We start from the raw sequence: 10,644 nt of genomic DNA on the forward strand, positions 1-10,644 counted from the left end.
AGTGACTGGTGGCCAGATATATAACTGACTGTAAAAATGAGCATTGATTACTGTGGTGTACTATGTTTTGATTTCTGAACAATAAAAAATAATTGAATTACAAAATAAAATTTTTCTGTGGCCTGAAAGCACATACTTTCAGTGAAGATCTCAATTGTTTGTGTGTGTGTTTATGTGATGCAGTTTCCTTCACTTTTTAATACATATGGGTCAGTTTTAACACTATCACTGAGATATAGCCAGGTTTTTAATGATGCAGTGAGATACTAATTCTCATTCACATGAAATATGCAGAATAAGTATAATGTGGCTACTTCTAACTTGTACATCTTAAACAGGACAAACATTGGAATTAAAAAGCATAACTCTAGGTTTTTTTTTGTCATTTTACTGAGCTTTAACGTATGCCTCTAAATCGTGAATATGGTTAATATTGAAGACATGTGGTGAGTGCGGTGAGGTTCACTGCTACATTAGCTAGTTAAACGTATATGCTAGTCGACCATTCTGAATTATACCTCTATTTTGGAAGCAAAACCTAACCAAAATGAACAAGATTTGATCACTGTTTTTAACTGACATATAGCTTGCTTGATTGTTGGCAATGTTAGGCTTACATAAGAGTTCAAAATGGCTGACAGTGTTGGGGGTCAGGGTTTATTATTTATTGGAGGTCAGAGCTCAAAGACCAAAGCAAATTAGCTAGTAGTCATGTGATTGATGTATTCATATGTCATGCTGTGCTCAACATTTATGCGTCTGTTTAAATATATGCTTTAGAAAGAAAGTGCTTTATCTAGTGTAACAATTCTACAAGTACAGAATTCTGTGCCTGATGATTAAATAATTAGAAACAATGTACTTATATATTCCACAGATGTAATAAACTGAGATGTTATAACTGACCACACCTTTGTTTGACCACAGGTATTAGCAGAAAAAATATATAACCACTGGTATTAGCAGAAAAACTGTTCTATAACCTCTATAGTATTTTCCCTGTATAGTAATCTACTCATGAGACAGACAAAATAATGTGATAAATGTTGCACATGACCCCATGTTCTGTTATCCGTGATTCAGCTTTTTCTTAATCTAGCGTTCTGTACAGTTCACATTAAAATAAAAATCAATAATAAATGCTATTGTGCGTTTGCTGGGTCATGTGGTAGCCTAGTGGTTATGGTGTTGGTCCACCAACTAAAGGTTGTGAGCTTAATTTTCAGGTCCACAAAGCTGCCAATGCTTGGCCTCTGAGAAAGGCCCCTAACCCTCAATTGCTCAGTTGTATTAAAAAAAAGAGAATAAACGTAAGTTGCTCTGGATAAAAGCATCTATCAAATGCCGTCAATCATGAAATATCATTCCTATTTTGCCTTCACACACCTTTTGTATAGTGTCAGAGTGAACGAATATAAGCTTGTAGCAAAAATCTGATACAGCAAAATCTGATGCATTTAATCCTTTAAAACAGGAAATTTCAAATTACAAACACCCAAAGCTTTGTTGTTGTATTTGTACAGCACATATTTATTGACAAGCTAACAAAACACAGACACACAAGTGTTACAAAGTGCAAAAAAACAAACAAACCACAGGAACAAAACCAGCTGGTAACTAAACCTTTTCTCTGAATCCTTATTGCTAAGTGATGCATTTTGAACCATGTTTATACTTTGTAGTTTTTCAGTACAGATGTTGTAAAGGTAGGATGATGATTAAGATGGTGATGCTTATGCATCTGATCAGATTCACATTCCCCGCATCTGTCTGTAATACATGATTCATTTGTAATGCTAGACCCTCATATCTTATTTTCACACATTTTGCTAGACTGCAAATGCAAAGCAGTTTGTGCACATGCATTAACTAGCAACAAAACAGTAAAGCCTAAAATCTATAAAAGTGGTATAAAAATGACCTTTAATTTCATGATGCAATAATACCACATTGTAATTCAACCCTTATTGAGGTTACAGGTGGATTCAAAATTAATTCATATCGCTGAACTACTGTACATGCTAACTAAATCTCTACTGCTGTTGGATGAAAGGTGAGATTATATTTATGAAAATAAAATACATTCTCAATCAGGGTAGTAGAAATCTCACTAAAAGTATGGCGTTAAGTCAAAGAAACACAAGTACCTTTCTTTTACTGTATTTCTTTAATAAGACATTTACCCTTACCGAAAAAGTTCTGTTTTTTAGAGCTATTTTTAGAGTGATATGAATGTGTGAATTTTCCCTCTTCATGTTATTTTTCTTTAGATGTTTATTTACGTTTATGTGATATGTGCAAAAAATAATGGGTAAAACATTAAAAAAAAAAAAAAAAAGGTTGTTTTTTGCTGTAATGGTACAAAAATGAGCCCAATATTCTAGTACATTATATTGAGACAGTAAAAGGCCTGAGATGGCTCTCAGAGAGCACTTTTACAACAAGTGCTGTTCTAAATGTTCCTCATATTAGAACGTTTCCATGTGATAAATAAAAACAGTGGGTAATACTGATTAATCAGCTTTACAGAGCTCAGGTTGTTAAGTGCATTTTGCGATAGACGAAGACGTTTCAGTGATGCCATGACCTTCAAGAGTCTTGCACTTATTTCATATTTTTGTAGCTCTGGATAAAAAAAAGTATTTTTCTCGTTTCAGTCTGTTCTCCCAGTTAAGCCCTTCATACAAGTTAAAAAAACATTGACTTAGAAACTGTTGTAAATGTTGGAATGTTAACAAAATCATCCAAACACACTGTACATGACAAAACAGGCCAATTTACACACAAAACCTGTTTAAGATTAAAGTTTTTTTAAAAGTTTAAGTTAAAAGTTTTTTTTAGTAATCCGGATTGCTTCATTCCATTTTTTCCCCACTTTAATCCACACCAGCTCCAGGAGAGATGTGAATCAGCTATGCATGTAAGGACTCTGTCCACTCATGGACACTCAAACTTTGTACATGCTGTGAAACATTATTAAAATCAAACTCTAATGCACAACATTATAATTGTGCAGCATGTGGATGAAGAACCAGCTGAGAAACAAACCCCAAACGTGTTGATTGTTCATTGTCCACTTTGTCCTGGTCCGCTCACTGCCTGTCTCCATGATCTGCTAACACTGTTGTAGACGTAGGTGTTAGTTAGATAAAAATGAAGCTTTATTCTCACTTACTGAGAGTAGTGTGGATTGGACAAGCTCTCATTTACTGTAGGTGTCCAGCAGGATCTCCACACAAATACATACATTCACTAAATAAGAAAGAGCAAGAAAATGTCCACAGTCCTTTTTACGATGATGAAGCAATGTTTCCTGAGGACACAGCCGTTTCCCTGGGTGAGTACTCAGGCTCTTCCTTATTGGGATGTGACGAATTGTCCGATTTGCTCCGGCTGAACTCTGCCCCAATGATGGGTCTGGAAAACTTGCCAGCCGGCTGAGTGCACACACTGCACAGCAGCATCTTGAGGAAGGCCCTTCGCATCTCATTGCTGGTGAGTGTGTAGATGAGAGGGTTCATTGCTGAGTTCAGAACAGCCAGAGCAAGGAACCACTCAGCTTTGTAGAGGATATAACACTTGCGGATCTCACAGGCTACATCCAGCAGGAGAAGGATGAAGAGTGGCGCCCAGCAAGCAATAAAGCAGCTCAAGACAATGATGACTGTCTTCAGAAGGGCCATGGACTTCTCCGAGCTCTTATTCCCGCTCCCGCGGCCGTTTGAGACCTTGCGGAAGACAAGTTTGCGGCTGCGTGTGCGAACCAGTGCGTAGATCCGGGCGTATAGCACCACGATGGCCATGAGGATCACACTGAACACAGTGGTGCAGAAGAGAATGTAGGTCTTGTGGTAGAGTGGTAGTACTGTTGAGCAGTTCTTCATGCTGTAGATGCAGTTCCAGCCCATGATGGGCAAACCACCCAGGATGGCAGCAATGAACCACACTGTGCTGATCAACATGAAGACACGGCATGTGTTTCCACTGTTGTGAAGCTTCATTTTGAGCATAGTAAGGTGCCGCTCAATTGCAATGGCCAAGAGACTGAAGACTGAAGCAGCCAGCGCTACAAACATGCTGCCCTCACGAAAGAACCACTGCATGGGACTCAGTTTATATGTATTAGCTCCTGAGAGCAGGATGTTAGCTGTGTATACCACTCCAGCCAGTAAGTCTGAAAGAGCCAAGTTTCCAATAAAATAATACATGGGTTTGTGGAACTTTTTGGTCTGCCAAATGGTGAGAAGAACCAGCACATTCTCAAGAATGATAAAGCAGCACACGATAATAAACACGACAGAATCAGCCTTGAGTCCAGAATCCTTTTCTAATTTACGGAATTTCCCAGTGAAATTGTAGTGCTTTTCTATGAGGTCCACGTCAGCCATGGTCCTGATCTCTGGCTGGACTGCTTACCACCCGTGTAATCCACCCTTCAGTCCACTAAGGGGCTCTGGAATACCACTGTACAGCAGTGACCAAATTTCTTATGATGTAATGTCATGAAGTGTCCCTTAAGTCAGGTAAAAATCCTTAGCATGGAATACTGGGAATAGAGCATGCAAATCCAAGAACGGCATGGTGAACAAGGCTGAAAGGAGTAAACAAATAGATGAATATGATGACTGACAAATGATTAGCTATAATTCATTTAAAAAAAAAGCAGATTAGAGTTTGTGTGGTTTCTTTGCGGGAAAAAATAATAGAATTAAAAACGTAAAAGAATCTAAACAAAAAAACTAAAAACAGCTATTCGATTCTTGAAAAACAGCAATAAAGTCCATATGGGAAAAGTACAGTTAATGCAAAAGTTACCACTATTAAAGAAAATATTTACTGTTTTATTTTGACAAGAAACTCTATATATTTTTTTTAGTTATTTGAACTTTTCCTTTAGTTTCTTTAGTCATCAGTTTTCCTTTTTCTAGGTAAACTCAGACATTCTGTCTAAGAATTCCTATAGACAGCAACTGCATTTCAAATAGTAAAAAAACAAAACAAAAAAAAGGATCGTAAGATTTTATATATTTATATATTTAATATTCATTTCTAACAGAATTCCATCCCTGTGCAGGTGAATCTGAACCACAGGAAAAACTGGAGGCAATTTTAGATGAAGCCTTAGAAAGTTAGTGATACACTGTTAGTGACAGTGATTTTGTTACAGTATTTAAAGTGTAATTATATCTATGAAACTTTTCCGTTTGGTTTTAAAATAGAAGAAATGAACACGTACCTGCACTGCGCGTCAAACCGAGTCCGTCTCTTGCGATGAAAACCGTTCAACTGATCGCGAGCTTGATGTAAAAGAAGCTCCGCCCACTCCACCCATCCCGCCCCTTACATACACACACACACACACACACACACACACACACACACACACACACACACACACACACACACACACACACACACACACACACTCTCTCTCTCTCTCTCTCTCTCTCTCTCTCACACACACACACACACACACACACACACACACACACACACACACACACACACACACACACACACACACACACAAACTAAATTAAACAAGAATATAATTATATCTATATTGCTATTGTTATTTTACTGCTCAGAGCCGATCGGCCCTATACGCTCACTAGGCAAGTTGTGTAGGGTCCCGCAAATTACGCAAGGCCCCGCCTCCCCTGCCTCATTTTACAGCGCGTGTTAATGTTTATTGTGTAGATCACAATATGAAGCGGATATATCCATCTGGCCATGAAAAGTGAAAAAAGAAACAAAATGAGAGTGAAACGCGAGAACAGCAATCAGGTAAACTTGTGTTCTCCTCAAGTATGATGTCAGCAAGAGCAAAACAGTAAAGTTAAGTTGATGTGATTCTGTCTCTACTCTCTATCTGACTATCTAAATTAGCTGTGCAGTGCTGCCAGTGCATCTCTTGGCCTGTCTGTCACACAACATTTTATTGCGTGAACATTCGCGTGAATAAACGCCCAAGGGCAACGGTGTTTATAAACGGCAGTTCGATAACCGCGCCGCGCGTGAACATGCGTTCATATGCGCGTGCAATCGTGCACGACATGACAAGCGCGCTTTCCAGCAGCAACATCTGTGTGGGGACCAGGACAAAAAGTAGCGTCATACTGTACTCCTAAATGACAATGTTTATAGTCACTCAATCCAGGTTACAACAACGTTAATGCAATATGGAAACCAATGGATTTACATTGGAATGGGCATAATGCCAGGTCAATATGAATGCACATCCCTCAGTAAATAATAACCATCAGGGATCAAGTATTGCTCTGATGCATACTATAAAACACAGTGATACGGTATGGCAAGCCATTTTAGCTTTTATACATTCACATGACATGGATTTTTGATATCAAGAATTCAGTTTTCAATACTTAAAATGTAAATATTAAGAGTGTGATATCTAGTAGTAACCATATTTTTGATATCAGGAATAACATTTTACACTAGTAAAAATGTAATTTCTGATATCTGCTATTGCATATTCACTAGTTGAATATTGCAAGAGCCAAGTCATATTATAAATAGTATTTTATATTTGAAAATGGAAAAAGAGGAATCTGAGGGAGGCAGTTTAAGTGAGGCTTAATGCAGCTTACAAAATGAATAGGGTGTCAAGTGTGAATGTGTGGCAAATGGTTTACATGGTTCACGGGTCAGGTAGGAGGACAGAATTAGCAGAATTTTTCTTAGGGCCTCAGGGAGGTCAGGATCGGCTCTGTTACTGGTAATATAAAAAGCATCATTGAAACAATAACCACAAACACCTTCATTACTATTATTGCCGTTGCTGATCACCATTATGATTAGCTTTAACATTTTATGGCATTTTCAAGGTACGAAAAAATGTATCACTGCATAACAGCATTTGCTATATCATTAGGAAATGATTAGTTTGAATGCCAGTGATGCTACAGTCATCTGTGGCCAGAAGTTCTAGGGAGCATATGTGGCCATGCTTGTTAGATACAGCCATATCCCTGTCAGTCACAGCAACATTAGACAATCTGATACGTAAAGGGGGGCATAACTTTTCCTCTGAGTGTCTTACACTGCCCTGTGATGCAGCAGTGGAAACAGTTTGAAAAGATGGAGTTGGAAGGCTTAATAATAATAATAATAATAATAATGAAAGCTGAAAACTTGGCCAATCATCTCATATTCCTCTTTTGAACCCCAAACCCAAATGACTTCAGTGTATAGCAAAAAAAAAACAAAACAAAAAAACAAACAAACACACACACACACAAAAGAATTAGCCTTGGTGTTGTAATACACTCAGAGGGGACTGTATATATGTGTAGTACATAAGTTAAGCCATATTGCATTATGAGTCATGCAAAAAACACTAATAGATGTGAATATATTTAAGAAAGAAAACATTTAGGAAAGATCCCATGATCTACATTTAATTACTCAAAATATACTATTTGGCCAAAGGCATGTGAACTTGATCATCACACCCATATGTGTCTCTTCCCCATACCGTTGCCACAAAGTTGAGTAACACCGTTGTCTATCATGTCTTTGGTATTATAAATGAAATAAGAACTAAGAACATTATAAACTAAGTTATAAACTTAAAGGCAGACCCCAAACATATTCCAGTATGACTGTGCCCATCTGTTTAAAACAAGGTCCAGAAAGACATAGTTTGCTGAGGTTGGTATGGAAGAATTTCCACGTGTATGTATATATATATATATATATATATATATACATGTGTATATATATATATATATATATATATATACATGTGTATATATATATATATATACATAAAGTAAATTACCAACTTAATGCAAGTTATACATGGTATTGCACACACCATTATTGATGATATTTGGAGCAATATTACATGTAATTGTTAAACTTGATTCCCTTACATATATATTTGCTTTTAAGCCTAATTATTAATTTTGATTATGATGTGATTGTGACAGGCGCGTGGGAAGAGATTTCAGGTTGGGGGTGCTGAGTTTTTTCTGTCACCACTTTTGAATAAGAAACAATATCAAGGCTATAAAACTTGTCAAAACTCTGCGAATCACAAAAGTATGAGTAAGAAGTTGAGAACACTCGTTTAAACAGTGCATACACTCGGACTTGACTGCACATCACGTTTTACTTTATTGATACTGCTTTTAATCGTAATGCAAAGACCGGTCATCGGGACTTAAGCTGTCATGTACAATAAATGCGCCTGCGCAAAAAATATCATTTAACACAAAAAAGCCGCCTAGACGGTGGACTTGCTCTCAGGATTATTTTTTTTTGAGCGGCGTGTGGACGAAACAGAGCGTTGCCATGGACACACAGGATTCTAACCGTAGAGACGGAGCGCACTATTTTCTTTAGCGGAAGCAATACAATTGTTCAGCGGTTTCGTGTTGCAGCCACAGGCGTATGAGAACAACAGCGCGAAGCCGCGAACTCGTTCTGAATATTTTAAAGGAGTAACAGCTGATGAAAAAGGAGAGACAATGGTAGACGGAAATGAAGAGAGATTTTATCTTAGTTTTTAATTTATACAAAACATTTTCGTCTCGTCTTTTTTCGTCAACAATAATGCATGTTAATTCTTAGTCAGCGTTTTTGGACAGTGGTGCAGTCTTGTCATCGTCTCGCCTTAGTGATGAAAAAAAAGGTTGTTGACGAACATATTTCGTCTCTTCTCGTCTGACGAAATTAACACTAATCACAGGGGACAAGTCACTCATTTATGTTTGGTTTTAAGGTTTCAAATCTACTCCATCTTTATTGCCTCTCCATTTTGAAGGATTGGTTTGTTGTCTCTGCAGACGCACTTCCTGTTTTTTTTTATATCATTAAATTCTAGATCTGGGACTTTCTGTTGCGAATCAGCTAAGTCCAGGCTTCTTGTTATTATTTTATTATTAATTTCTGGAAATGTTCCACCTAATCCAGGCCCTGATAGCCTTAAGATATGTGATACACCTGAAGATTTTAAATCAAGGTCTGGCCTGGGCATTATTCATCTCAATGTTCGGAGTTTAATGTCCAAACAAGATATGGTTAATTTATGGGTCAAGTCAACTGACGCTGACATTGGTTTTTTGTCTGAAACCTTGCTGAATAAATCTTTTCTTTGATAACGATATTGGTATTGATGGTTATAATGTGTATAGTTCAGATCACCCAAAAAGAGGGGAAGGTGTTCCTATTTATATCAAATGCAAATTTAACTCTAGTTTGGTGCTTTCAAAATCGGTTTGTAAACAATTTGAGTTTTTGGCCTTAAACCTTGAAATCTCAAAAGACCACCAAATCAGGCTGGTTGGTTGTTATAGAACTCCGTCTTCATCAAATGACTCTTCCTTTACATTATCAAATTTGTTAAGTCAAGTTATTTGTAATGACACTATTGTTGTTGGTGATCTGAACTGGGATTGGCTAAGGCCGATATCTAATGCTTTTAAAGAGCAGTGTGACAGTTTAAATTTGACTCAGTTAATTAACACTCCTACTTGGCCAAATCCTAAATGTTCTGAGAAATCATCACTTATTGATTTAATCCTGACCAATGCCCATTTTAAGTTTTCTGCAATAGGTGTTTTTTCTAATGATGTGAGTGATCACTGTGTGATTGCTGCTGTTAGAGATACTAAGGTGCCCAAGTCTACACCTCGTATTGTTGAAAGGCAAAATATGAAAATGTTTGTTGAACAGGGTTTTTTTTATATGATTTGTTTTATTTTGATTGGAGTAGAATTGCTTTGTTTGATGATGTGGAATTAGCCCTGACTTTTTTCAAAACAGTTTTCTTGATATTTTGAACAGACATGCACCTATTCGTAAATTTAGAATTAAGGGTCAGGACAATCCCAGGTTTTCTTCTGAGATTTCTAAATTGCTCCACGAGAGAAATGTAGCCTGGGCAAAAGCAAGGAGATCGGATACTGATACTGACTGGTTTGTCTTCAGATGTTTGCAAAATAGATTCACTTCACTGTTCAGAAAAGTTAAAGTTGAATTTTATTTATCTGAAACTACAGAGAATCTAAATGACCCAAAAAAATTCTGGAAAACTATGAAGTCATTATCTGCAATGACTAACCCAACATGGTTTCCGGTGTCTCTAGTTAAAAATGGTGTGTCTGTATCTGACAAAGTAGAAATGTTAAATTGTTTTAATGAGCATTTCATATCATCTGGATCTTTGTTTAATTCTGTTGCTCCTATAGTGTCTGAGCCTGTAAATGGCTCCTTCTCTGTTACTGATGTTCATAAAGCTCTGAAACAACTGAATCCTCGAAAACCTGCGGGCCCGGATCACTTAGACCCTTTCTTTTTTAAATTAGCTGCAGATATCCTAGCTGAACCTTTGATTCATCTTTTTAATCTTTCTTTGATCACAAACAAGCTATGGAAGTCTGCTTATGTTTTGCCACTTTTGAAAGGAGGTGACCCTACCTTGCTAAATAATTATAGACCTATTTCCAAACTTTCAGCTTTGGCCAAAGTGTTGGAATCTTTGGTTAGTGAACAAGTGAAAGAGTATTTAAATGCTCAGTCAATTTTATCTAAGTATCAATCTGGTTTTAGGGAAAAACATAGCACTACCACTGCTGCTATAAAAGTAATTGATATAGTCAACGCACTTGATGATAA

The 10,644-nt window shown here is 37.1% G+C and overlaps 1 protein-coding gene across 1 annotated transcript; it reads right to left on the minus strand.

Annotated features, from left to right (window-relative positions):
- Positions 1 to 1,437: 1,437 nt before the first annotated feature.
- On the minus strand, positions 1,438 to 5,345 carry s1pr1 (sphingosine-1-phosphate receptor 1). The gene is made up of 2 exons (XM_027159194.2): positions 5,237 to 5,345; positions 1,438 to 4,591 (listed from the first exon to the last, which is right to left on the minus strand). Exon 2 carries the CDS (start codon positions 4,386 to 4,388, stop codon positions 3,291 to 3,293), a length of 1,098 nt encoding a protein of 365 aa, XP_027014995.1. The 5' UTR covers positions 4,389 to 4,591; positions 5,237 to 5,345; the 3' UTR covers positions 1,438 to 3,290.
- Positions 5,346 to 10,644: the final 5,299 nt, after the last annotated feature.

Source organism: Tachysurus fulvidraco, chromosome 2 (genome assembly GCF_022655615.1).
Source record: "Tachysurus fulvidraco isolate hzauxx_2018 chromosome 2, HZAU_PFXX_2.0, whole genome shotgun sequence".
Taxonomy (NCBI): domain Eukaryota; kingdom Metazoa; phylum Chordata; class Actinopteri; order Siluriformes; family Bagridae; genus Tachysurus; species Tachysurus fulvidraco.